This window comes from Leishmania major, chromosome 27 (assembly GCF_000002725.2).
Source record: "Leishmania major strain Friedlin complete genome, chromosome 27".
Lineage (NCBI taxonomy): Eukaryota > Euglenozoa > Kinetoplastea > Trypanosomatida > Trypanosomatidae > Leishmania > Leishmania major.
In genome coordinates, this window is record NC_007268.2 from 74,413 (window position 1) to 101,657 (window position 27,245).

Here is a 27,245-nt window from a genome sequence, read left to right on the forward strand (position 1 = left end):
AAAATTACCGCTCCCGGCGTCGTAGAGGTAATCTTAACCACACAAAACCAACGAAAGAAAGGGATCCTTTTTAGCTGCAGCCTGCATATTCTGTCGTTTTGTGTTACCCTAGCATCGGTGCAGGTGCACGAAAATGATGCGCCGGGTTCCTGTCTTGCTCTCCGCAGCATACCTACCGGAGTGGATTGCTGCGGCGAAAAAGGAGTTGAAGAACCGCGACCCATCGACCTTGACCATTCATTCTATCAACGGATTCGATATCAAGCCGCTTTACCTCGCCGATGATGTCGAGAGTCACCCGGCGCTGCCTGGCTTCTTCCCATACACCCGTGGCGTGCACGCGACGATGTATACTGGCCGTCCGTGGACTATTCGGCAATACGCTGGCTTCTCGACTGCTGAGGAGTCCAACAATTTCTACAAGACCGCCCTCAAGAACGGTCAGCAAGGTCTCTCCGTTGCGTTTGATCTGGCGACACACCGCGGCTACGACTCTGACCATCCGCGCGTGACCGGTGATGTTGGTATGGCTGGTGTTGCTGTGGATTCAGTTGAGGACATGAAGCTACTCTTCAATGATATTCCTCTGGACAAGGTGAGTGTTTCCATGACTATGAATGGCGCTGTCATCCCTGTTCTCGCCTTTTTCGCGGTAGCGGCGGAGGAGAGCGGTGTCTCGCAAGAAAAGCTGCGGGGAACCATTCAGAACGACATATTGAAGGAGTTCATGGTGCGGAACACGTACATTTTCCCTCCAACTCCTTCGATGCGAATCCTTGGTGATGTGATGGCCTACGTGAGCAAGCGTCAGCCGAAGTTCAATAGTATCAGTATCAGTGGCTATCACATCCAAGAGGCAGGTGGTCACGGTGCCTTGGAGCTAGCATTTACCATCGCCGACGGCCTCGAATACATCCGGTGCGCCGAACAGCGCGGTTTGACGGTGGACGATGTGGCGCCGCGCTTTTCCTTCTTCTTTGGGATCGGCATGAACTTCTACTGCGAGATTGCAAAACTTCGGGCCGCCAGGACACTGTGGGCGACGTACGTGAAAAAGAAGTTCAATCCCAAGAATCCTAAGAGTCTGCTTCTGCGAACGCACTCACAGACGTCCGGCTGGTCGCTGACGGAGCAGGACATGGAAAATAACATCATTCGTACGACGATTGAGGCCATGGCAGCTGTGATGGGCGGTGTGCAAAGTCTGCATACGAATGCCTTTGATGAGGCAGTGGCACTCCCGTCAGTACAGAGTTCTCGTATCGCACGTAACACACAGATCATCATTCAGGAAGAAACATGCATTTGCAGCGTTGTCGACCCATGGGGTGGCTCGTATATGATGGAGGCTCTGACGCAGGAGATGATCAAGAAAGCGTCCGCAATCATTGACGACGTGGAGGCGAAGGGCGGTATGACCAAATGTATCGAGGAAGGGTTCCCCAAGCTGATGATAGAGGAGAGCGCCGCGCGGCGGCAGGCGGCCATTGATTCTGGCGCAGAGACCATTGTTGGCGTTAACAAGTACGTCAACCCAGTCGATAAGATACATGAGACGCTTCGCATCGATGACCAAAAGGTACGTGCAGGTCAGATTGCTGCCTTGGAGAAGCTGAAGGCTACCCGCGACAAGGCCAAGGTACAGGAAATGCTCAAGAAAGTGACGGAGGCTTGTAAGGACGAGAATGTCAATATTCTCGAGGCTGCTGTTGAGGCTGCGCGGGCACGTGCAACGCTCGGCGAGATTACTTCCGCTATGGAGGAGGTCTACGGCCGTTACGTTGCAAAGAACCAGGTAGTGCAAGGCGTGTACTACAACTCCTACCTGAGAGGGGGCAACAAGGAGGATCAGAATCACGTCGCGGCTGTCAAAGCTCGCGTCGACGCCTTCGCTGCGAAGGAAGGTCGTCGCCCGCGCATTATGGTGGCCAAAATAGGCCAGGACGGACACGACCGTGGCGCAAAAGTGGTAGCCACTGGTCTTGCCGACATGGGCTATGATGTAGATATCGGCCCGCTCTTCCAGACCCCCGAGGAGGTTGCCCGCCATGCTGTCGAAAACGATGTGCACATCTGCGGCGCGAGCTCACTGGCTGCAGGTCATCGAACACTGATTCCGCAGCTCATCCAGGAGCTGAAAAAGCTTGGTGCCGACGATATCATTGTCACTGCTGGCGGCGTTATACCACCCGATGACTACCAGAGTCTCTATGACGCCGGCGTAAAACTCATCTTTGGTCCCGGCACGCCCATACCAAAGTGTGCTGAACAGATGATCGAGGTCCTTGAGGCTCGTCAGAAATGAATGCGCACATTATGTAACGCAACGAGCCCCGATTCGCAGTCTCACCACAAAACGTTTTTTTTTTTTGGTCCCACTCTGAGTTTCCCCTCTTTATGCTTGCTCTGTGAAGTCTACACGCCGTGCTTCATGTACGGTGTTGCTTTCCTCTTCTTCCTCTTCTTCCTCTTCTTCCTCTTTTTTGTTTTTCCCTGAGTTCAATTTTTTCTCTCGCAATCCGGAGTCGTGCGACGGCTTTGCTCTTTTCTTGCTCCAGGCGCCTCTTCTCTCGTTTGCGAAAAGGTTGGGCGCCTCCCAGCTCGCGCTTCCTTTCAGACGTTTGGTATGTGACGTCAACACCGTAGGCTTCACTGACGCCTTCTGTAGTCTCGCCCGCGTACATGCTCCAAAAGCATACGCGAGAAAAACTCCGTCAAGGCCAAATAAATGCACACGTCTGGACGTTTGCAGAAGATACAACGCACGGGACTTGCTCTCTCCATCCACTTGAGCAGTAAAGACAACGAAGGGAAGAAGCTAGTTTTTTTTCTGTATCGTCGTAGCGTGCCCAACATTTCTTTTGCGTGTCACGTAGCGTGCGCCGGTCGCTCTACTCCTTCTCTACGCCCTTGACCACGGTGACCAGGCACGCAGACGGTAACAAGGCAGTCCACCAACGCAGCATTTGTTTTACCCCCTTGCGCTCCCTTGTAAAAGGAAGGAAACAACCGGGAAAAGAAAACGGCTTCAGCCCATCCAAGCAGCTTTGAGCACGTGGCTCAGATCTGCACGTGCTCGTGTAAGCAAACAATTTTCTTTTGGTTTCTTACTTTTTGCTTTCCTTCAGATGACAGTAATCTTTCATGACGGGGGACACCTTGCTGCTGTATCGGCACCCAGTATCCCGCCCTGTGGGGAAGCCAGGCGGCCCCCTCTCCCCCTCCCTCCTATCCCCTGCCAGTGCCGGAGCCCCACTTCTCGTGGTGACAAGGGTCCGTGCGATGCATGGCCACACTGATGTGCCGGCGGTGGGGTCCTGGGTGGCGTTGCGTCGGGGTGACCCGCGACAGCGAACACGCTTGTGCCGTCCCCGTGGTAGGCAGAGTGTCGGCGTGGCTGGGACGCATTGCACCCGGCCCCGGCTGCCGTTGCTGGTGCGGGGGGCTGTGTGCCACCCCCTACGGGGGGGATGCACGCCAGGTGGGTGCCGGCGTGACGGGAGCGGGTGTGGGGCGACCTGCAACGCGCGGGGGCGGGGTGGAGTATGCGGCAGGGGCCCTGCTCGGATGGCTGAGTCGGCGCATCGCTGTAGAGCGTGTGTGTGCAGGGCTGCTTGGCACCACGCGATGTGCGTGTGACAGAGCCGGGATGGAGTTTAGTTCAATGCATCATGGCAGAGAAGGAGCGTGTTGGAGGGAAAAACGAAGCGTTCACAGTGACAGAGCCGTTGTCCCTTCAAAACAGCGACGATCGAAAAACGGAGAAGAGAACGGCAGTGGAATCTGAGTGGGCTTTGCGTCGCACTCTACGCGTGCTCTGAGGCGCTTGATGCATCGAGGTGCGAACTGCATCCGTAGGCGATGCGAAGCGTTGACGGGTTTGCGGAAGGTAAAACTGGCGAGCGCAAAAACCGTGTACTTGCGTTGCTGTCTGCTGCGATTGCTTGGAGACTGTACAACTGGGCACGGAGGAGGCCATTGCCCTAGTCGCACAATTTCTACTCGCATTCCCGTTTTACTTTCATTTTCGGCGCTCGACCGCAGTTTACGCTTATCGACGCAGTACACGTTGACAGAGCAAGCGAGAGGGACGCAGAAAGGGCTAGCATGTACGACGTCACGGCACGCGTGGCTGCTTCCTCCTGTCCTCATAAACATTGGCCGAATCCCTCCGTTTTTACTCTGACATCATAGCGACTGTAACTGCAGGAGCAAATCGTGTGGGGCGATTCACACGCAGTCCCTTCTGACAAGTAGTTGCCTACACTTTTCTCTTTGCCTCATACCAACCCCATGGCACCGTTTTCAGCATGTAGTTTCTTGAGGGACATCAAACATGTCGATAAGGACCTGCGACTGATGGCCCTGTTTGATCTTCGGCGTCACGTGCAGAGCGCTGACGAGAACGGCATCACCAACGACGTGGTCGATAAAGTGCTTTCCTGCCTTTCTACCGACGAGCGGTGTGAAGAGGTTCAGAATGAGGCGGCCAACGCGCTTCCAGACATGGTGGTGAAGTGCAGCCAGCGAGACGTTATTCTCCAGTACCTGTTGTCGACCATCACAAAAACGCGCGTTTCGGATGACAGCGATGGCGCCAACCTGCAGTACCTCAGCGGGATGACTTTCAGGAAGTGCTGTACTGAGTTCGCCAGCGAGGCTCGCAGAAACGTTGCTTTCTGGCAAACGCAAATCGATGTGGCTCGGCATCTCTGCGTTTGCTGCGCAGCGCAGCTTGAGGTGGACGACTTGGAGGACACGGCGCGTGAGATTCTTTATACTGCGGTGAACGCACTCGTGCCCGCCTACAAAGACGTACTAGGCGAGCGCGATGCCCTCGTAAAGATGGCGGTGAGGGACTTCCAGAAAACCAATTCTATCCGACACGCGAGCCTGACCCTGGTTGAGTCCTTGCTGACGCTTTTAAGGGCCGCGACACAAGAGAGCGTGGTGGCGGAGTCGCTGAAGCTGCTCGTGACTGCGACATCCAGCGAACAGTACGTCGCCTACCTCCAGCTCTGCGAGGTCGAGATGCGCGCGCTGCGGTCGCCTCCGATGCCGGTGGTGCAGCAGATCATCGACTCCGCTTGCGAGCGTCTGGTCCATGCGGCGGAGCACTACGATGAGGGGGAAGACAGCACGGAGACACTGCTTGAAGTTGTCTGGTCTCTTTTGCAGCTGAGCGCAAGTGGCGGGGCCCCGTCGTGGCGAGGCACCTTCGCCGCTGTCAAGGACTTGGTCACCTTCGATCCATACGCTTCAGGTGCAGAGGAGGACGCCTACGCCGCAGACGGCGGGTACGACGAGGATTACGACGAGTACTACGAGTACGACAATGGGACATCAGATTCTACATGGAAGCTGCGCATGTGGGCCGTTCGTGTCCTTCAGGTGCTGGTGGCGCAGCATGACGACAAGGAGTTGGGCATGCAGTCCCTGAACATAGTGGCGACCACACTCCAGGACCGCGTCCAAGTAGTGCAGCTGGAGGCCGTGAAGCTGGTGCGCACGGTGGTCCGTCACTCCTACGTGCATGACGCGGATTGCGTCGCGTTGGTCACGAGCCGCTCCCACGAACTCTGCAAGCTCGTCGGTATCGAAGATGAAAAGGCTACAGCGTTCCTGGTGAAGGCGCTCGAAGACATCTTTGTCACCTTCGCACACGCTGTCGCTTTTTGTGAAAGCACCGTGCCTCTGCTGCTGAATCAAGTCCGCGCCCACTTCTCCGCAGTTGCAGCCAATGCGGCCGCCATGGAGGGGTGCCGGAGCATCGTGGCGAGTATTATCAGGGCAAGAGGAGACGGTACATTGCTGAGCAGCGAGACCGTGAACCTTGCCAAGGAGCTGCCGGCGTTGTGCTTGTGCGGAGGCAATTCGAGCGCAACTGCGGCTTGCATCACCAAGGTCAGCGACACACTCGCGCAGGTGTACAGCGCCACCCACGACGTATCTGTACCGGCTGTTCTGGGCAGCAACTATGGTGCTCTGCTTGAGAACGATACCTTTCCTGCCGCATGCCGAGCGGCGGCCGCGGAGAGTCTGGCAAACTGGGCTGCAGCCCATGGTCTTTTGGCGCTGGAGCAGCCGGCAACCGCCCTGTGGCGCGCACTGGACTACGACGAAGTAAAACTGCCTGTTCTTCGTGCATTGAGCATTATGGCAGGCAGCAGTGCATCTTCAGCATCTGTTCCGACGTGTGTGCTGGAGAAAGTGGCGGCATTGGCCGAGTTAGGGCCAGCAAGCGTGCGGGCGGCCTCAGCCGAGGTGCTGATGCGCCGCCTTTCAGCTCCCAACACGCCACCGTTGACGGCGTCGTTTCTGCAGCACTTGACGACCCAGTTTGCACCGGGCTACCCTCTGTCACTGTCGTCGTGTGAACTAGCCGAGATGTGCGCACTGGCGCTTCTTCTGGCACAGCTTTTCCGGAGTCAAACAGAGCAGGGTGTCTCATTTCACGAGACCTACTTTGCTGGGGTGTGGGAACACGTTGCTCGACTGGCTGATGCGGTGCTGTGGAGCCGGAGCCTGATGAACTCAGCACTAGACAGCCTCATGGTGCTTGTGGGCACCGTGTATGAGCACGAATATGCGTCCCGATTGCCTATCGAGGACGGCGTGCGGCAGTTTCTGGTGTCGAACCAGTCACACATCCCATGCATCTGCACGGTTGTGCACTGCGTGGGTGCCGGCTCCCCGTCCGCCGTGAGCGCCTTTTTGCACACTCTTTCTCCCCAACTTGTGGAAAGGGCACACCTCCTTCTATGCGTGGGCGAGGCTGGACAGGCAAGCGGGCTGAGTGTGGACTGGTCTGCGCTGGTTCTTGACAGTGTGCAGAGCAAGGAAGGCGAGCTGGTGCGGACTTGCGGTGAACGGTCGCTTTCCTTGTGCATGCTGCACCCCGGCAACGTCGAGACTATCTTGATGCCGTGCGGTGAGAGGGCCGCGGACAGTGGCACCGCTGGCCGGTACTACTATGTGAAGTCCATCAAAGAAGCTGCCACACTGGCCCTCTCGCGGTACAATACCGCATTTCACGACGCCGCGGTGAGCAAACGCTTGTTGTCTCTCTTCCTTCAGTCATCCGCCAGCGCGGACCTGGCGGAGCTGTACGGGGCGTGTGCCGGGATTCTCAGCATATTCATGCTTGACGCAGAGCGGGGCTTGATGATCGCTGACACCTTGTTCGAGACGGAGGCGTCGCTGGATACACGAGTGACGTGCATGGTGGCCCTGCGCTACTTCCTGAGCACGCTGGCGGAGCGATCTGCAAGCATTGAGATCCACCGCCACATTGTTTTGCGGGCACTTCTCCAGCTGCACCGGCCCACCGACACCAAGGAGAGCACGGCACCGTCGCTGCCACTGCGCTCCATGGCATTGCGACTTCTCATCACGGTGCTTCAGCAGCGTCCACATTGGCTCCTTTGCGAGGAGACACGCGCGACAATTTTCCCGAATTTGCTGACAGAGCTCCGCGAGGACACCAAGCTGCAGGGCACGTTTGATCTGAGCGGGTACACGCATCGCGTGGACAAGGGACTGGAGTGCCGCAAGCTGGCGTTTGAGTCGCTCTCTGCCGTTTTCCGGGCCGCTCACCAGCACAATGTGGATCTGATCGAATACTGTGAAGCAGAGGCGTCGGTGGTCAGCACGCTCATTGTGGCCTGCAGCTCTCATGGCAGCGGCGACAGCGAATCCTCGATCAACGATACCGCAAAGAATCTAATTGTGCGGTTTGTGGAGCGCAAGCCCCGATTCGTCTTCACCCCGTCTCAGCTGGACTCCTTGGTCTCCAAGCTGTTACATGATATCCAGTGGGGCACCTCATCAACAGACGCACAGAAGACGACGCTCTTGTACACCATCAGGTGTGTCATGAGGCTGAGCAGCCACCCCGTCTTTGCGTATCACACGGGCTTCCAGGAAGTGGCCGAGGTGGCCCGAAGGTCTGCACTGCTGGCGCAGAGCCTCAAACTATGACGCGGGTGCGTTCTCGTCCTTCGGCGCGAAGTGAGGCACCCCATCCATTTAGAACCCGGACCCTGGTTCCCCGAGAGCTGTGAGCTCGTACGTGTGCATGCATCTGTGTGCGTGCCTACCTTCGTGCCTGTGGGCGTGGCAAGGACAATGACGGTGTCGGTCGTACATCTGCAGTCTCGTGAGGGAACGTTTTGCGTACGGGGCATCTCCTCTCGGTCACTTTAGCGAAGACTGTTCAACGCAGTGTTTTCATTGTAGCTCTGTGCTAGTTCTTGCTGGAGACTTGGAAGCACCTCCGCGAGTTGTACGTCAGGGCCCAGTACACCCCACACCGTATGCGGTGCGAGTCCGGGCAGCCCCCTCTCCCCCTCCCTCCTATCCCCTGCCAGTGCCGGAGCCCCACTTCTCGTGGTGACAAGGATCCGTGCGATGCATGGCCACACTGATGTGCCGGCGGTGGGGTCCTGGGTGGCGTTGCGTCGGGGTGACCCGCGACAGCGAACACGCTTGTGCCGTCCCCGTGGTAGGCAGAGTGTCGGCGTGGCTGGGACGCATTGCACCCGGCCCCGGCTGCCGTTGCTGGTGCGGGGGGCTGTGTGCCACCCCCTACGGGGGGGATGCACGCCAGGTGGGTGCCGGCGTGACGGGAGCGGGTGTGGGGCGACCTGCAACGCGCGGGGGCGGGGTGGAGTATGCGGCAGGGGCCCTGCTCGGATGGCTGAGTCGGCGCATCGCTGTAGAGCGTGTGTGTGCAGGGCTGCTTGGCACCACGCGATGTGCGTGTGACAGCGCCGGGGGCAGCGTGGCGTTCGGCGCCGGTCAAGGTGACGGGGAACGGACGCGTTGGAGGAACAAAATCTCTGCTGGGTCGTTCTGCGTTTTCTCTTTTTTTTTTTCCCTTTTCACCCCCAACGCGTTTTTTGTATATGTGTGTGTGTGTGTGCTGCGCGTCGTGGCGGTCTGCCCTGCTGCGCTCCTTTCCCTTCCACCCACGTCTGGCGCTCTGTTTTGTGTGCCGTTTCAAAGGAGAGATGAACGCAACGGGGCCGCGCCTTGTCATTTTTCTCCTCTGGCCCGCGGCCCCGCGGCAAGGGCCGATATGCAGGCGCGCCGTCACCGAGACGTTCAGAGACATACTTCGAAGTTTTACTGGCGACTGCCAGTGGGCAGAAGCCATTCGCAATTTATACTTGGGGTGCGTATCGTGTTCTTGGAGTATTACTAGGCTCCCTGCTGTTCCTGTTATTCCAACTCGGATGTCGCCTGCCTTCAAGCACTGTCGAAGAGGTAGCTGACTTGTGAGATCACTAACCGCATGCAAAGACGGTCGATCCACATGATCCCGCCACACTCTTCTTTCCGAACCTCTTCATCCTCTTGTGTTTTCCGATTTCCTCATGTGTGACTGCCGCTGATCACCACGTCGGCTTGACTCGCACTGAAAAAAAAAAGCAGTGCCTGGCGCCTTCTCAGCACAGTTGTCTGGTGCGAGCGCTCGGCGGGCGCTCTGAGCAAAGGTGATGCGGCGCTGTATTCGTTTGGTGTACGCGTGCAGCAGCGGTGCAAAGGCTGGCGCGGCGCCTCCGCTCGCTGTGCTGGAGGCGAGTGCTAGCTCGTCTGTCAGGCTCTACCAGAAGTGTCTCAATCCAATGACCTCAGCTGGGGATGTGGCAAACTTAACAGCAGCTCTTCTTCGTGCGATCGGTAGGGGAGAGCTTGCACTGCATCAGCAGGTTCAACTACTGCGAACCCTCGCTGCACGTTCGATTCGGTACGAGGATGTCATGCTGAAGTGCCTGTGGACTGTTTTCAAAGCCCCCTCACCCACTGACGATGACTTTTCTGTAGAGTCGTCCGAGGGGAGGGGGTGTTATTCACTGTCCGAGCTCTCCGCGTACACGAGTAGCGCCTTTCAAGTAATGGCTGAGCAGCGGTTTCTCAACGACCCGCAGATGACGGCAGTGGCGCTCGGCCGCTGCGTAGAGTTGATCCCCTACGCGAGTTTAGATGGGCTGCGGAGCACGTACCGCGGGTTGAGGGCAGTGAACCACATGTTCTTCAGCGTCGCGGAGGTAGCGCATCACAGCAGCGAGGTAACGGAGTGGATGACGACAAAGGAGTTTTACGAGGCAGCAGACGTGCCCGATGAGGAGACTCTGCGACACCAACCTAATTTGCTTGATGTGCTGTGCGGTGAAGTGGAGCTACAACTAAGACGCCTGTGCGACGCCTTTGCGAGAGGAGCACCCGGCCCGTTCGAAGTGGAGGACGCTTTACCTGCACCGGTTGCGACAGGGGCGTTGCTCACCCCTTCGGCTGCGCGAGACACCCAGGAGGAACAGTGGTTCTTGGATGTGCTGGAGGCCCTCGCCGTGGTGGGTGTACTGCACGCCAGCACACTGGACAGCTTAACCGACCTTGTCAGTCGATACTGCACCCAATCCTCCGCGGGCTTTTTCATTAAGGCCCTAACCCACGCTACGCTCATCGAGGAGCGAGTGGTGGACCCGTTGACGTACGAGGAATCGGCCGGGGTGCGCGATGCACGCCGACGTCTCACGTTGCATCTCAGCGGCAAGATACTGCAGGCACGCAGCATCCACGGGTACCTGCGGCGCCACCCCCAGGAGCTTCTACTGCTCCGCCGCTTGTTTGAGCACGACACCGCCGAACGCACCCTCTCTCCCGATCTGTGGGACGCCGTTCGAACGATTCACGTTGCCCACCGTCACACGGTAGCTGCGTCGCAGACAAGTCGTCGACCAGCTGGGGCGCTATTCCACAAAATGTACGACGTTAAAGTGAAGCCAATCTCAGTCGACAACGCAGAGATGGAGCGCTTCGTGCCGCCCGAGTTCAAAACATGGCGAAGCCCTGCTGCCACACCGCGCGGAGGCCACCCCCGAAATAGGCGACCACCGAGGCGCATGGCATTTGGCACACGTCGCATCTCGAAAAACTACATCAAGAACAAGCGTAGGAAGTTCTGCCCAGCGGTGTTTTGAGCAGCATACAGCCACAAGAGATCTGTGTCGCTCACGGGTCCCTGCGCCAAAAAAGAACGGAAAGGTGGCGAGTGACTTCTTTTGCTCGCAGCACCCCCTCATTCCACCCCTCCTCTCCTCTCGTCTCGTCATCCTCCTCGTTCACTTCGCCCGTGGGCCGCTGCATCGCTGCGAGGGGCGTGAAGGCTGCAAAGCATGGTGAGGGGGGTAGCAGTGAGGGGTCGAGAGGAGTACCGCTTGATGTCCCCTCACAATCTCCGATGAGTACGTATGTGCCATGTCTTTACAGAAGGAGGATTCCTCGATTGCTTTCGCGCCAGTACACTGTGCACGCGCTCGTATCACGCGGCGCCTCGTGTGAACACGCGCATGCTCGTGCTGGCTTGTGCTCCTACTTCTGTCGTGCCTGCAGCCGTGCACCAGTCAGTGAATGTGATTGGCCTCCGTGCCCGTCACGTTACGGTGTATGGCGTCGCTCTGCGGTTGGTGCCTAGTAAGCATTGCTTCTCTGCAGCACGCAACGAGTGGTGGACCAACCCGATGACTAGTGTGAACGCGGTGACCTTGTTCACATCGCTTTACTTCCGTGCATCTCGTCCTCCGTTTCACGCACCTCCTCTGCCCTCCTTGCGGTGTTTACGATGTCGCATCGCGTGCGTTTTGCACTCAACCTTCCTCCGCCGTGCGCCATCACCATACCCGTGAATGTTGCTGTTGAATCAACACATCAGAGGAGGCGCAGTCGCAAGACGCTCTATACCGGGCGATTCCTGGCCAAGCAGCGTCGGAGCTCCCTGCGCTACGGCGCCGCGAGGAGACGCGCACGCATTAAGATCACGCAAAAGGAAAGCGGCCACCGCAGCTGTAGCAATGCTCGATCCCCGCGAGCCACCTCGCCCTTCTGTGCAGCATGTAGGAAGACCTGCAAAAACTGACACTGCTGTGTCGCGAGGGCGCCACCGGCAACAAGGTCCATCCGCGCCGTCGCTGGATCGCGGGGCGTATCATCTCGCCCCTCTCGACCGTGCCCTCGCTACAGTAGCGGCTCCGCACTTACCAGTACAGACGCGGAAGGCATCGCTTCCTTTTGCGCAGCTTCCCGCTCCTCTTGCCCGCCAGTTGGTGTCGAGTGATGCTGTCATCGGCCCGGTGCAGATGTGGCCCGCCGTGACGTCGTCGCGTCAGCGCCGTCGCCAGGCGGCGCTTAATTCGAAGGCACCACTCGCGTTGCAACTGGAGGCGTTCATCCGCCGAGAGCATCAGCAGTACCGACGCGAGCACCCTCTGTGCTCTCGAGCGGACTGCCTGCACATCTTCCGGGAGGTATTCAGCACGTTTGTGAACCACTTCTCCGAGTACAAGGGCATTCTCTCCATCATTCGCGATGAGTACGACGCGGCGCTGAACGAGATGTCGGAGAAGGTGAAGCAGATGCAGATGGAGTACCTGGAGAGCCAAACGGATCGGGAGCTGCACGCGATGGAGATCATTCAGCTAAAGGAGTCTATGAATGCGACAATCAGCAACCAAAAGGCGCAGCTCAGCGCCGCGCAGGAGCTCGTGCATGCCATGCGCGATCAGGTCACAGCAGCCGAGCATGCAAACTCCTTGCTGACCTTGGAGATGGAGCAGAAACGCAAAACACACATGGAGGCGCAGCAGCAAGTGAAGCTGCTGTCGCATGCGATGATTGAGGAGAGCGCCCGCACCGCTGCGGCGCGTGAATCGACGCGCAAGATGGAGAAGGAGAGTCAGCTGCAGGAGGCGCGCATCACCGTGCTGAAGGAGAAAGTGGCGGAGCTTGAGGAAGCTCTGAGACGGCAGACGTACGCGCAGATAGAAGGCGTGGGGCACCTGCCCGCCACTGGTGCGGCAGCAGCTGCCCTGCGCGGAACGTTGCTGTGCGCCAACCAGATTCCTTGCGAAGGCGGCGACGCGACGGCTGGAACCTATTCAAAGCATTTTGTCACTCGTATTCTTGCGCGCATCGACGCCCTGGAGATGCAGCTAGCCATGGTCCCGAAGAAGGATACGGCTGCGCCCGCAGGGGCATTCTCCGTGGGTAATGTAGCGCTGCACCCTAAGCCTCTGCCAAATCCGGCGAGCGGCGACACCGTCGCGAGAGACTTTCCGGCGGCGAGAAGCTCCGTGGATGCCGCGCTTCCTGTTATAAGGGAGTGGCTGCAGCGAGAGGGTGTCGGCGAGGCTGAGGTGGAGCCGACGGATGTCATTGTCCCGCCGGGCCGCAACCCTTCGGAAGCCATGGGCTTCCTCTCTGCTACGCTGCCTGTCAAGCATCGTCACCTCTCCTTACCGGTGACCCTCCAGCTGATGGAGTCTATGTGGACGGCGCGGGCAAAAACACCGGAATCATCACGGCTGCCGCAGTTTTTTCTCGAGTGGCTGCAAACGCAGGCAGGCAACCCTGCGGAGGCAAAAGCACTTGGTGTCAACTTACTGGACACGTGCCAGCACAACATTCATCACCCCGATTGCCGCGCTCTGCTCGCCATTCTGAGGGGTTTTCTTCCGGAGGAGCTTGTGCACATGTGTCGGCGCCGCATCGTGCAGCTTCGCCTCTCCACCGCGACATCCGCCGCTACGCTTCACAACAAGATGGCGTTCGACGCCTTCTTCGTTGAGGTGCGCGCGGTTTGCCCTGAGAAGTCGTTGGCCAACATGCTCCATCTGCGCTTCACCGTTTTTCGCAGTAGAAACGAGGCGGGGGAGGTTGAACTGGGTCATGTGCTCTCCGAGGACTCCTACTTTGTGACGCTGTTCAAGCAGCAGTGGTTGCAGGAAGTGGAGGCCTTTACGCTGCGCGTGGTCGAGGGCATCCGCGATGAAAGCGACGAGAAGCGAAACAGTGCTTCCCTCGCCAAGGCAACTCGCGTCCTGCAACGGCTTGACGCGGCTCTGGGCGAGGAGGTCTACACATACGTCTCCCTCGCAAGTCAGCGACCTGTCATCGATGTTTCTGCCACCGAAGGCATCACAGTCCCACTGGACGCGATGTTGCGCCGCTTTCGCACCTCTGTGCTGCTTTATCGTCGTAGCCCGGAGGAGCTGGTGGATATCTAAACTGCGTTCTCCGCAGACACTGAATGCGGTTTCTCATCCTACTTTCGCACATGCGTGTGCCGACCACCGGTGCTTCCTCCGTGGCAGCAATGCGGCGTGCTCTTATGCGTGCGTGTCTTCGATGTACGATATTGTGTCGCCTACGCTTTTTCTTTGGTTTCTTCTGTTTAACGCACCTTGCTCTTGCTTGTACATTCTCACACACGAAAAACAACAACAACAACACACACACACACACGCACACAATTCAATCCGCACTGGTGCGACTTCACAAAACACGCGATCAGACGATGCGCCAAGTCCATGCGAATAGAGGTGTGCATCGCATCATGCAACTGCGGCCCGTTCATCACGGGTGGGTGCTGCTGTCACCACTCCTTCCTTCTTTGGGTCCCACCTGACCCGAAGGGGTGCCCTTTTCCTGCAACGTCGGCACTGTACTGGGGCAACTGCCCTCTTTTTTCGTGCTAGCATCACATGAGCGAGTTGTGGGCTACCGCTTATGCTCCCGCCCGCTGTCTCGGCCGGAGGTGCGGCAACCGTCTTGATTTCGCGGGCTTGCCTCACCCGCACGAATGTTGCTTTCAGTTTGCTTGCTCGTGTTCCTCTGCGCCTTTTCGTTTCCGAAAAAAAAAACTCGTGGATGGTGCTGTGGCTCTGCTCCTGTCATGTGCGCGCTACCACGCACATCAGGTTGGCGACGTCTGCACTCACCCACAGACACACTCATTAGGCACGGATAGAGTCGAGTGCTGGTGGAAGGGGCGTGTGACATCGCAGCGCGACATCCATAGCGAAGAGGGAGATAATACGAGGTAGTACCGACTCAACGTGCACCGTAGCCCCCCTCCCCCTGGGTGCGCCATGAAGCGGACATGTCGCTCTCTGCGAAGGTTTTCCGCAGGTCCGCTTGACTTAGCGCATTCGATCTGTAGAAGCGCGGTGGTTTCTTCCTCTACTCGCGCTGCCTCATCACAAAATTCGGTCGCGCCGCGCACAGGAAGCTCTTCCTTCGCGCGTCAGGCCGCGCGAATGGCACCGCCGCAGACAACTCTTTCACTGGACGCCAACCTGCGCAACACCCTCAGAAGTCTGCTCATTGAGCGTCTGTGCAGTCCGACACAGCCCCTGCCGGCAAAGCAGTTGTATGATGAGCTGACGAACCGCTCGCGTCTCGTGGAAGAGTTTCACTTCTCGAAGACGTCACGCCGCATCACCCGCCAGCGGCTGGCACTGCAGTTCTTGCGTCGATACAACGTGCTGTTGCACGGCCTCTTCTTTTATTCGGAGGGCACGCGCACGTGGAATACGACGACGGAGTTTCATCGTCTCGCCATCCTTGGAGAGTCTGTGCTACTAACCGAAGTTCGCACTCGGCTGCTGAAGCTCTTCCCTGTCATGCCGTATGCGGCGTACGTGCAGAGTTTGCCTCACATGGTCGGCGAGGAAGCGCTGGCAGCAGCTTTTGACCGGTATGAGATGCAGAACATTGTCGGTGCCAAGCCATCTAACCAGCGCAGCGGCACGCCGCTCACTCGAATGCAGAAAAGCCATATGCTGTGCGCTATTGTAGCGGAGATGTACTGGTTTACAGCTCGCACGAAGCCCACCGACTTGACGCACAACAACGCGCTCTTCCCTCCATCTGACGTGCTCATCTTGCACGTGCTGTCCACCCACCTCCTCGAAAATTTGCCTGCAGAGCTCATTTACAACGTCGTAGAGCCGATCGTGGCGGACATCAAGCGCGTATGGGTGAACGAGCCGATGTCGTTGCCGTCACAACTGCGCCTAACCCCGCGGACTGTCGGTGCCCTCTCCCTCAATGCTGTCCCCGTCGATCTCCGCTACACCGCCAAGGAAGACGCTGTCATGTCGCTCCAAAAAAAGCATGAGGAGGCTCATCGCCGACAACACGCGCTTACCCGCGAGCCGGACCACAGCTGCGTCAAGTCCTTCATGCGACCGTCGTGCAACTACCGCATATTTGACGGTCCACGGTATCAGATACTGAGCTCCGATAATCGCGTCGCACCACTACCGCTTGCACAAGAGCGGAGCAGTCTTCCCGCTTCGGCTGTGTGCACCGTCGTTGACGATGCGGACAGCGCCGCACGTGCGATGGAGCTTGCCAAGATGGCGGAGCAGTGGTGACGTGTCTCGTTGCGAGAGTAGCAGCGGTGCCCTTTTGGATCACACACACGCACACACACGAGCCTCCGCCGCATCTTTCAGGCCGCGCCGTCTGTACCTCTGTGAATGCGTGTATGTGCCGGGCTGTTTCTACACGACACTAAAGTGAAAAACAAAATGAAGCACAGCAGTATCTGCAACTTTGACTTCTTCTTGCTGCTCTCTGCCCTCGCTCCCTTCTGTGCGGTATGCAAACGCTCGAGTGAGCTGAGGATGCGCTGTCAGTGGCTTGGTGTGGTGGTGAACCACTGCCAACGTACTGTGGAACCTCGACACGGTTGCACTGCTTCATGCATACCGTGCGATGAGTGGGTCGGTGGAGAAAAGAGTTTGGTGGGTGAGTATGCTTTTGAAGTCTGAACTGGCGGCTCGGATAGACTGCGCTTGCATTCCTGCCCTTCCAAAAGGGCCGTCAAGTCTCAGTGCACACTCCCATCTCCTCCTTCCTTCTTCTTGCACACTCCTTTCCCGGGTTCATCTCTCGCCTCTGTTCCTTCCTTTTTGGACTTTCCACCTTTGCTAAGCACCGGACCCTTCTCGCACACCTGTCCTACCTCGCGACTTCAGGGGATTACTTCTTGTCATCGGAAGTTTCACCCACGAGCCTATACACATGTAGACACTCTCGACTTCTTCTTGCACCAATACCCCCAGTGATCGCCGTTGAGTGCCGTGCAGCACTCCTGGAAGCGGCATCGACTACGCACACGCATACACAAACATTTATCCCACTCGAACAAAGACTGTGGCGAAGTCTTGCCTTGGGCAGTGGATGCAGCCAGCCACCCATCGCGCTCTGCCGATGCGACTTCCTGTGCCTTCCACAGCCAGTCTGTGAGCAGCTGCCCGCCGTCTCAAGGAAGGACAGGAGATCTTCTCCGCGCACCACTACTGCACCCCGCCCCTCTCTACCCTCTGCTCCCCTCACAAGCACCTTCCTCAGCGAGCGACCCCAGCATCCGCTCTTCGGCGACGATGTTCCTCCTCCAGACGGGGTCCCGACCCGAGTTGAGTTCGTCTGATCGGACCCGTACGACAGTCCCCGTGCAACGGGCTGGTGCAGCACAGCCGGCATACCCTCTCTCTCTTATGCTTTCATAGATCACCCGACGACTGCACAGGTGGCAGGCCGTATCCCATCTTCCATGGGTCCATCGGGGGGGGGGTCCAGGGAGGGGCGGCCTTCTCATATCGAGATCCTTCACCTCAAGGAGAGGGAGGGATCGCCCTCCACCTTCTCCGCCAAGCCCTGGGGGCGTTGACCCCGGGCGCTACACCCGTACGCTCAGCGACGGGATTCACCGCAAGCAGAACAAGCTCCATCGCGGCTCGCGTCACACCGGAGGACGACCTACGGACGCTCCCCCAGTCATCCGCAGCAGCCTTCGAGCGCCTCAGCAGGAACAGGCTCTTCCAGGCCAACGGCAATGCTCTTCAGGTGGCGCAGCGGCTTGTGTCGAGAATCGACCGCATCGCCTCGCGTCGACACGGCCAGCAAGCCGCATGCCCATCACCGAACCGCCCTTTGCGGGAATCCCTCGATGCTGCGCGGAGCGGGGCTGTGGGACCCGTGGCCCCGACGTTGTCGCTGTCGGGTGGCGCTGTGGGTGGGCGGCAGCGACAAGGAGCAACGCGAGGCTGCTGCACACGGCACCTTCTCCTCAAGGGTGGCGAGACCTTTTCGAACCGGAAGATGATGGCTTACCAGGTGATGAAGGTGAAGCGTTTACCAGCTGGGAGGATGCACCATGCAAGCTGCTTCCAACAACCTATCGACTGAATACGGCACCGCGTTCGCCCGGGACATCAGTAACCCGGGCAACGAGAACAGCGTGCACGTCTTGAAGGCGGTGTTCGACTTCTTCGTGACGCATGCGCGGCACGGACGGCGTTTCGCTCTCGGTGCCCCTCGGACCAAAGACGAGGCCCTTAGGGGACGGAGTAGCCGAATCCTTCTACGCTGAGTCGGAGGCCGCAGCGTGGGCACGCGTTAATCAGCACCGGTCGACCGAACGCGACGCCGTCATCACGAGACACAGAGGCCCCCACCACCCCAAAACAACAGCAACACAGGGGCGGAGGAGGAGGCTCCGGCGCGAGCACTCAGGGCGACAACAACAGGAGAAAAATGTGCCGCCAAACGCCCTCGTGCGAGTCTTGACGCAAGCCCTCCATACACCCTCCTCCGAGGGCGCACAGCCTACCTGTAAAAAATCTTCATGGTGGACGCGGAGGTAATGTTGAAAGCTAAGCACACACACACACACCCACACACACACACACATAAATATGCACGCCGCTGGATCCGTCTGGCTCGCCGACTGAGGGGGAGGGTAGCCCCATCGCGAACGGACGCTGCTCAACATGGCATTACGGGCCGAAGGGCCTCTCTTCCCGCTGCGTTCAGCACGGCCGACGACGCAGTTCGGCTTGCTACCCTTTTTCTCGCTGCGTCGCACCTTTGGTGAATCATCTCCGCATCCTCGCTGGGAAGACGGCCAGCAGCTGGGGACGAAGTCTGCCGTCTGACCCCGCAGAGCTGCCTAAGCGTCTCCAGCGCCAAAGTAGCGCCTTACCCTGGGGCGGAGGCGAAGCCGAGTCGGGGTGCGGCCCTTCTATCCGGACCTCTTCGGCGTCGTGAAACTCGGTGTTTCGCGGCACGGTTACACACGCCTCTTCATACTTTGAATTCTCGGACCATGCGCATGCTGCTGGTGACAAGACCGATTGCCTTCTTTGCTTCTCCTGCCCTGCTCTCTCTCTCTCTCACGCTGGCCAAGGAAAAGAGTCGTTCTCTTGCCCTCGTGGCCCATAAAGCAAACGTGCTCAGATCTACCCTGTACGCCCCTCCACTTCCATCCTCCCCTTCCCTCCGCCCACATACACGCATACAGCGGGCGGCCATAAAGAGAAGCCGCAAAGAATAAGAGACCCAGAAAAAAAATAGCGCACACGTGCCCGTAGGTGCGCCATCTTTTCTCATCGCTCGCCCGCCCCCATCCTTGTGCTTGATCGTTTCTCTTCATCCTCCTCTTCCTCGTTCTCATTTTCTCTCTTGGGCCAACGGCAGTGTACACATCGTGGAAAAGGCGAAGCAATCGCGACTTCCTTTCTTTCTCTCTCGTAAGAGCACACCTTCATCGTCACTCGACAGTCATATAGACCCTTCACCTCATAGACTCTCCTGTCTACGTCTTTTTCGTTCTTGTCTTCTATTTTTCCACCCTTTCACCTTCACGTAAGCGGCGGCTCTCCGGCAGACAGACACGTGCGAGTATTCGGCCCCTCCTTTGTCTATATTGCTTGATCTATCCAGCCCCTTTTTTCTTGTCTGTCGAACCTTTACTTCTCGTTTTCATCTGCATAAACATACAGACACCCAGCTTCATGATGAACTTCAAGCAGGCGAAGGCGTGGGAGGACATCTCCCTGTGCCGCTCCGTGTCCACCATCAGCAGTTCTGCCTCCACCGCTGAGGCCACCGCTGGTAACGATGTGTCTTCGTTCCTGTTTGACGACTACCGTGATGATGCCTTTTCTACCAAGTCCCGCTGCAAGTACTGGCTATCGGTGGGCCACCTGAGCCTCACCACTGCCGATGCGGAGCTCAAGTCTCTCTTTTACCCGTACGGCGCCGACGAGGCTTTCACAGCATGGGAGGGGGCAATTATGACAGGATTTGTCGGGTTCGACTCACCCGAGATGGCGGACCTGGCCGTGCAGAAAATGCACGCCTTCATTCCTCGGGGGCAGTCGCAGGCGCTGACGGTGCACGCGGTGACACTGGAAGAGGTGTCGCAGGCCCGCTCCAAGAGCCCCAAGTCGTTGTTGGCGGTACTGTACAGTGAGTGCGCCACGCAGGGTATCAGCGCCATGATTAGGCGCAGCAAGGCCCCTGTGGCCGTGGCCAGGGACGTGGCAATGGAGGTGGCGCGTGCCTCTCCGGTGGTTCTGCAGCGTCTCTTGGCGGCCTTGTCTGACCTCTCCCCGCAGTGGTTTGGCTTCGCCTCCTTTTCCGAGGAACTACTCAAGTCACTACTGGGGTCGCTGCTGGAGGCAGGCGAGCTGAATGCTGCGCAGACCATCAACTGCGGCTCCGCGGTTGGTAATCTCTTCCAGATGAAAATGGTCACCGGCGACCCGTACTACCTGGCCGGACGACTGCTGCTAAAGGCTGGGCACAGGCTGGGGCAGCTCGAGGGCATTTGCGCGCTGGCGCACACATGCGCGATGCTCCCTAACTGCCACATGTCTAGGGCTTCTTTCTGGGCTCAGGTGGCGGATATCGCCACGAAGGTGACGGACCCGGAGACGAACCATGCCCTCCTCGGTCACCTCCGCCGCTACACCAAGACAAGTGCACACGTTGCAACCACTGCCACCAGTTTGCTGTCGTCATCTGTACCGTCTCCGTCGGTGTTCTCGACGATGCCGTGTGCGTCTGCAACCGCGACGCCGCAGCAGGTGGTACGCCAGCATGTGTTTCCACAGCACCCACGTCAGGACGAGATGAAGCGCCGCACCATCTACGTCTCTCACTTGCCTGGCCTCCTGCCGCAGAGCATGCTGCTTGAGCTCCTCACCACAGCTGGCCCTGTCAACAAGGTGCGCATCTGCGCCGGAGCTGGCTACTGCACGCTGTTTGCCTTTGTGGAGATGCGCACACTAGAGGGGGCGCAGCGGGCCATGTGCATGAACGGCCTTCAGCTGATGGGGTTCGCCATCCGTGTGCAGACGGCCCGGAACGCGGTGCAGGACGTGGTCGAGGAGGATGCACGATTCGACGCGAATGGGGCGTTGATTCAGCCGTGCCTCTTTGGCATGTCTCAGGCCCCGCTGTCCAAGTGCCTGAGCCCCGCCGAATGGACCCACTGATGCACAGGCGCAATAGTCGTCTCGTTTTGGTGTCGTCTGCACCTCCTTCAAAGGAGGGGGGTGTCCGTCCACACCTTGATACCCACGCACACCAATGACACCCGCGCACTTACAGCGGCGTGCGAATGTGCGCCTGCGCGTCTTTCTTGCTCTCTCCCTGTGCTGCTGAACGCGCCACACGTTTCTTCTTCCCTCTAGAACGACGCTCGCCAGCTGCCACATTCTTTTTTTCCGTATGGCCGGTCATGTGCAGCGGCCGACTTGGCGGGGCAAGAGTGAAGGACGGAGTCGGCGCGCGCAGTTGCCGGGGGCAGGCATCGTGTTGCAGTGCCGATGAGGTGCAGCCTGGGCGCTTTTCGCGTGACGATGTCGTGTGTACTATTACTGGATTTCTTTCTTCTCGCATGTGGATGGCGTGGTGTGGCCTGCCAGTACCGCTTGCTTTCCTTTTTTTGTTTTTTTTTTCTTTGGTTCAGCGCACCTTCAATCCGTGCGACATGCTGGCGTCTTCTTGGGCAGACGCGCAGAGGAGAGAGGGCAGAGGGACGTGGCCTGGGTGCTGTAAGTGGGTGGGTCTTGGCGTCAGGAGTGTGGCATGTGCGGATGTGCAGAAGAAGAATTGGCATCATGCTGTGTCCCAGAAGAACACAGACGGTATGGTAGCCGCGGTGCCAGCTACATCTCTTTCATCTCTCTTTTATACACCCTTCCTCTTCCCTCGCACGCACAAAGGCGCATCGATGCAGCAGAAGTGTGCCACCCTTTTCCCCCGTCACATGCCACGTGCTCATTTCGTTTCGTTTGTTGTTGTTTTCTTCTTCCCATGTGTCTTGCAGGGGTGATGCACGATAGAAAACTCACATCTTTGATTATGTTGGTTTTTCTCTCGCTCTCTTTTCCACTGCAGCCGCCTCCCATTCGTGTATCATAGAAGTTTGTCTGTCTCCGTGAGTGTTTTTTCCGTCTCTCTGGCGTCTCTTCTCAACGCGGCTGTGTTGAACGCACACCGGTGCGTGATGAGGTTATTTGTTTGCTCGTTCTCCCCTTTCTTTTTCGGGGTGTGGGGGCTCGAAGATTCTCTTGTGCGTGTTCATAGATACTTTTTCACCCCCTCCTCCGACCGCACTAACACACAAGCACGCACACATGCACTATACATGTACGAGAGCGAGGGAGGTTGAACGCTGAGGAGTGGGGGCGCTGTTTCACAACGTCTTTCCCGTCCTCCCGCTGTCAAGTCTAGCGTATGTCAGGCCTGGCACTCTCCACGGCCGACCTCACCAGGCTCGCACTCTCACCACAGCAACGAGAGTAGGAACGAAAGAGGCGTCGAGTGCCGTTGAGGGCGGCCGTTTGGTTTTGTTGGCATCTGTGCTTTGTTTTGTTTGTGACGCCCTCTGCCGCTTTCATGTTGTTGTTTCACCACGTTTTATAGATCGACGCTTCGCCGCCCCTTCCTTTTTTCTTTCCGTGTGCTTCCTCGCATCTGAACGCGCTCGGTGAAAGCGTCTTCACCCTCCCCTCTTCCGAGCGCTCCTGGCTCTCCTTGCCCTCCCCCTCTCATCGATGAATGTGGAGACATTGACGCGGCAAAAGATAAGACGGCGTTGTTTCAGGTTGGCGTTTTGTGTGTGTGTGTGTGTGTGTGTGTGTGTTTGTAGTTTTTTTCTTTGGGCGTTTACCGACCCCCTCTTCGTCTGTGCGCTCTTTCCTGTGGGGTGAGCTGTGCCCTTGCGCATGTGCGTGCATGTTGTAACCAGCGCGGGCAGATGAGGGAGAGGGGGGAGGGAGGGCGCCTCCGCATCCGTTCTCTTATTGTCTTCTTCCCATTTTGCGCTGCTTGGGAACTCACCAAAAATAACAAAAAAAAAACAGAAGAAAAGCGAGAGACGCAGCAGCTGCGCGTCTCCTCTTTAGTACACCTTGCTTGTCGTTTTGATATCCCTTTCTCGTATCTGCATTTCTTTGCTCTCCTTGTTCTGTACAGCTTTCGTTTCGCCTTCATCTCGGGCTCCGCCGCACTGCACGCTCCGCCCGTCACCTGCAACAGTCTCTCTCTGCGTTTCCAATTTGAACTTCACATGTGCAGCCGCTTGACTCATTTCTCCCACGCGATTCCTCCTTCCCACTTTATTTGTTGTTTTTTTTTTTTCGCTTTTCCCCTTCAGAGTGCCTTTGTGTTTTGTTCTCTCCCGCTGCTATCCCTCTCACGTCCCCATCGCCGTGCGTTGCTGGCGGCGACTGGGGGAGAGAGAGGGCGGGGGAGGGAGGAGCGGCGATGGACGAACACGCCCACATCCAATAGAACCACACTTCCTTTCCTCCTGTTTCTCTCTATATCTCCCCGTCTTGTTGTTATTTCCTTTCGTGCTTGGCAAGCGCGTGTGTGGGCGTGCGTGTTTGCGCTCTTTTTTTGTCTTCGTGGTTGTTGTGAGCTCGACCCGCTGTGGACTCATTGCCTGGCGCTTCTGCTATGCAGCCATCTCCACCAGCGTGCTCTCTCACGCTATCGCTCGCCGCCGTCCACTCCTCCCTCTCGCACTACTCATGTATGTGTGTTTGCCTCCCTTCTAGAGTGTTTAGGGCAGAAGGTAGTAGCGAAGGGCAGCGATGGAGAAGCGGGCAGACGCTGTTGCGCACCGTCGGAGAAAGCGCGCGAATGCATGTTACAGGTTGGAGCGCAGACGAGGAGGGGGCACGCAGAAGATTCTCGAAGCGAGCCGAAAACTCCCGTGTTTCCTATGCCATTTAGACGTCACGCCCCTTCCCTTGTGTCTCTGCCTGCCTTTCCACTGTGGGTGGGAGAAGATGGCGGGTCTTGATTCATCTGTCCTTGTGTCCGTGCTCCCTCCCTTACGATACGAGCGGCGCGTTACGACCACCGCCGCTACCACTCGTGCAGAAAAAAAAGCAGTGGACTTCACACGCATGCGTGACTTACCGAGGCTGACGGAGGAGGTGCACCAGAAACATGCGTCAGACTTCAGGGATGGTATGGCCTCCTCCCTCACTCTCTGTCTTCCCTTCGTTCTGGTGAGCGCTCTCTTGTGTGCCCATCTTGCTTGGCTGACACAGCTGAGGTGTACCCCACTCGCCTACCGTCTCGCGTGATTCCTTGCTCGTTGATAGCCGTGTGGACTTGCCATGTGCTCTGAGTGCACACCTCTCTCACAGCTTTCATATTGTCTGCCCTCGCCTCTCTGCCTCTCCACCGCGCAGCGCTCCCTGTCTCTGGGTGGCACCCACTTCTCTCTCGCCGCTTCACGTAGGCATTCGCACATACACGCACATGCATGTACACCAAACCAGCGCGCATGCGGGACTGAAGTAGATTGTTGATTGCCATGATCCGCGTGCCGAGCAACTGGGCTTGCGCCCAGTCTCCCTGCGCATTCGTTGAGGTAGGCGATGAGTGCTATCTGTGCCGCCTTGTGCCCGTCTTCGCCGCCACACTTACGTACGAACTGGAAACTTCTGTCCGCGTGAGCTTGCTAGAGGCGCGGCGCTTTGCGAGTCAGGACTTCGCCCTTGCAGAGACTCATCATGTCGTGCACGCGCCGGGCCCGAGCGGCATCGAATATCACCCCTGTGCCCCCGGCGACCGTTCGCGAGAGGCGATGGTGATCAGGTGTCCTGTATTCCACTATACGGCAAAGGAGGTGACGGTGAACGGGCCGAGACGTGCCACCCGCGCGACCGCTGCTCATATCGCGGCCGCTCTTATGGGACGCTACGTTGTCGTCGGGGCTCAGTTCCGCACCCAAGACGGTGTTTACACGGTGCGTCAGGTGACGCTACAGAAGGGTTATCGCGGCATAGCGCTTGTCAGCAGCGACTGCCGTGTGCGCGTGAATGATGCTCAGCGGGTCGGCAGCGGCGGCCTTGATGGGAGAGGGGCAGCGCGACCTATTGGCCTCGAAAGTGAGACAGATCAACTCCTGCAGCTGCTGGCGTGCGCCGACAAGTCCGCCGGTGCGCTTGTCGGTGTCATGGTGCGCGGCCCTCGAGGGTGTGGTGTTTCCAGCACGGTGAGGTATGCTCTGGAACGCGTTGCTGCCACGCACACGGTGCTAGGATGGTCGAGTTGGTTCTCACCGTCAGAGGTATTTCAAGAGGGGTGGGGTGGCACCGTGGTTCTGGTGGTCACTGGCACCGAGCGCGTCTTTGCGGCGGCTGAGCCAGAGGTGGCCAAGCTTCATTTGCGCAAGCTCCAGCGGGACGCTGCCGTTCTTCGCGGCGGAGGCGGCGGTGCCGCCCGGTCGGTTGTGGTGCTGTGCGTCAGCCATGACTACGGTCTCTGTGCGACCGACGTACTGGACGAGCTCGTCGCCTTTCACCTTGTGGTTTCCTTTCCTGGTGCGTCGCAGCGCGCCGCCTTGCTGGCCAGCGTGCGAGGCGGCAGCGCCACGGACTGGCTGAGTGCTGCGCAGGGTCTCGTTGGACGGACATGCGCGGAGACGCTGGAGGCGGCCCGGCGGCCCGACATCGCCTCCGTTCTCCCCTTCAAGGCAGTGCGGTGGTCGGAGATCGGCGGGCTGGTGGAGGTGAAGGACAGGCTGCATCGCGCACTTGTGTGGCCGCAACAGCAGCCAGAGCTGATGCAGCGCTTCCACCTCACCCCACCGCGCGGCATCCTCCTCTATGGCCCCCCAGGGTGTGCCAAGACGACGCTCATTAAGGCGCTTTGCTCAGAAGGGAACTTCTCGCTCATCTACCTGGACTCGGCGACCGTGGTGAGCGCGTATGTGGGGGAGAGCGAGCGCTACTTGCGAGACGTCTTTACTCGTGCCCGCCGCCAGGCGCCGTGCATTGTGTTCTTTGATGAGGTAGAGGTGCTTGGCGGCCGCCGAGTCAGCGGCGGGCACGACACCGAGCACGTGCGCCTCCTGTCGACCCTGCTCACCGAGATGGACGGCTTCGCAGACATCCACGGGGTCTGTTTTGTGGGAGCCACCAACGTGCCGCACCTCCTCGATCCAGCGTTGATGCGGCCTGGCCGGTTTGATTACATGGTACACGTTCCTCTGCCCACCTTGGCAGATCGCGAGTCCATTCTCCAACTGCTGCTGTGCAAAACCGCCGCCGACACCCGCATTATCGCGGAGCAGACGGAAGGTTTCAGCGGCGCGGATCTGAAGATCTTCTGCTCCGAGGCTCTTTTAGCGTTGTTCAAGGAGTCTGCCGGTGTTCCACTGGTGCTGCATGAGAGGGCCGGTGTGACAGCATACCTGTTGCAGTGGGCGAGCGGCTTTCAGCGCACTCACTACGACTCGGCCGCTCTCGACCAGTTTCAACGTGAGCACGCATCCGTGTGAGCGTGGGAGACGGTGACAAAAAAGCAGTTTGGCATCAGCTGTGTATCCACCCCGCCCTCCTTCCCCCTCTCTCCCCCGCTCTTTGCGTAGGGACGCCGGCCATTGAACCCTTTTCTTCGTTCCCTTGCTTCACCCTCGTTGCCGACACACCACAGACACGAAGGCCCACATGAACCGCTGCTCCTCACCGCTTCCTTTTTCGCCACCTTTTCCTTCTCCCCCGTTTGCCGTGCCGCATTTCGGCGCAGCGACACGTACGACATCGCGTAAGTAATCCGTAACCTGAGTCTCACTCAACCAAGCACAGTGCAGCACTGCATGCACCCTCTAGGGCACGAGGGAAGTGCGCGGGTGCGTCGCAGTGCCTCAAGCTGGCTCGTCTGAGAACGAGTACGTTTTTCGTGTTGCTGCTTGGCATGCGTTCCTTTGCTTCCCGAGTGGCCACGGTGCATCTCAGTGGTGCGCTGTTCTTTTTCGTAAATGCCGCTGCACGCGCAGGCAGGGCCCCTCGAACACCCTCCCCTTCCCACCCACTGAGTCCACCTCGTCGCCTTTTCTGCTTGATCTTCCTCGTCCATTCCTCCCTTACACTGTGCTGTGCTTGTGTCCCCCATGTTTCACGTGTGGCGGGCTCCGTTGCTCCATCGCGTTTTCCTAATGTGGCATATCTCGCGGATGCCGACGCGACGTATCCACACATACGTACATTCATCTCCACTTCACTGGCTGGCGTGTACAACAGACGCGCCCCCCTCCTCTACCTCCTTCTCGCTCGTCATCACACGACTTCTCTTCG

At 58.3% G+C, this 27,245-nt stretch overlaps 7 protein-coding genes across 7 annotated transcripts; all 7 read left to right on the plus strand.

Annotated features, from left to right (window-relative positions):
* Nucleotides 1-133: 133 nt before the first annotated feature.
* On the plus strand, nucleotides 134-2,305 carry LMJF_27_0300 (putative methylmalonyl-coenzyme a mutase; the record flags this gene model as incomplete). The annotated part of the gene is made up of 1 exon (XM_003721788.1): nucleotides 134-2,305. The coding sequence occupies one exon, from the start codon at nucleotides 134-136 to the stop codon at nucleotides 2,303-2,305; it is 2,172 nt and encodes a 723-aa protein (XP_003721836.1).
* Nucleotides 2,306-4,293: 1,988 nt separating this feature from the next.
* Nucleotides 4,294-7,980, plus strand: LMJF_27_0310 (conserved hypothetical protein; the record flags this gene model as incomplete). Its single annotated transcript, XM_003721789.1, has 1 exon — nucleotides 4,294-7,980. One exon carries the CDS (start codon nucleotides 4,294-4,296, stop codon nucleotides 7,978-7,980), a length of 3,687 nt encoding a protein of 1,228 aa, XP_003721837.1.
* Nucleotides 7,981-9,500: 1,520 nt separating this feature from the next.
* Nucleotides 9,501-10,985, plus strand: LMJF_27_0320 (conserved hypothetical protein; the record flags this gene model as incomplete). The annotated part of the gene is made up of 1 exon (XM_003721790.1): nucleotides 9,501-10,985. One exon carries the CDS (start codon nucleotides 9,501-9,503, stop codon nucleotides 10,983-10,985), a length of 1,485 nt encoding a protein of 494 aa, XP_003721838.1.
* A 705-nt stretch (nucleotides 10,986-11,690) lies between these two features.
* Nucleotides 11,691-14,066, plus strand: LMJF_27_0330 (conserved hypothetical protein; the record flags this gene model as incomplete). Its single annotated transcript, XM_003721791.1, has 1 exon — nucleotides 11,691-14,066. The coding sequence occupies one exon, from the start codon at nucleotides 11,691-11,693 to the stop codon at nucleotides 14,064-14,066; it is 2,376 nt and encodes a 791-aa protein (XP_003721839.1).
* A 1,032-nt stretch (nucleotides 14,067-15,098) lies between these two features.
* On the plus strand, nucleotides 15,099-16,220 carry LMJF_27_0340 (putative MP44; the record flags this gene model as incomplete). Its single annotated transcript, XM_003721792.1, has 1 exon — nucleotides 15,099-16,220. The coding sequence occupies one exon, from the start codon at nucleotides 15,099-15,101 to the stop codon at nucleotides 16,218-16,220; it is 1,122 nt and encodes a 373-aa protein (XP_003721840.1).
* A 3,426-nt stretch (nucleotides 16,221-19,646) lies between these two features.
* LMJF_27_0350 (conserved hypothetical protein) lies at nucleotides 19,647-21,134 on the plus strand (the record flags this gene model as incomplete). Its single annotated transcript, XM_003721793.1, has 1 exon — nucleotides 19,647-21,134. One exon carries the CDS (start codon nucleotides 19,647-19,649, stop codon nucleotides 21,132-21,134), a length of 1,488 nt encoding a protein of 495 aa, XP_003721841.1.
* A 3,344-nt stretch (nucleotides 21,135-24,478) lies between these two features.
* LMJF_27_0360 (putative ATPase) lies at nucleotides 24,479-26,449 on the plus strand (the record flags this gene model as incomplete). Its single annotated transcript, XM_003721794.1, has 1 exon — nucleotides 24,479-26,449. The coding sequence occupies one exon, from the start codon at nucleotides 24,479-24,481 to the stop codon at nucleotides 26,447-26,449; it is 1,971 nt and encodes a 656-aa protein (XP_003721842.1).
* Nucleotides 26,450-27,245: the final 796 nt, after the last annotated feature.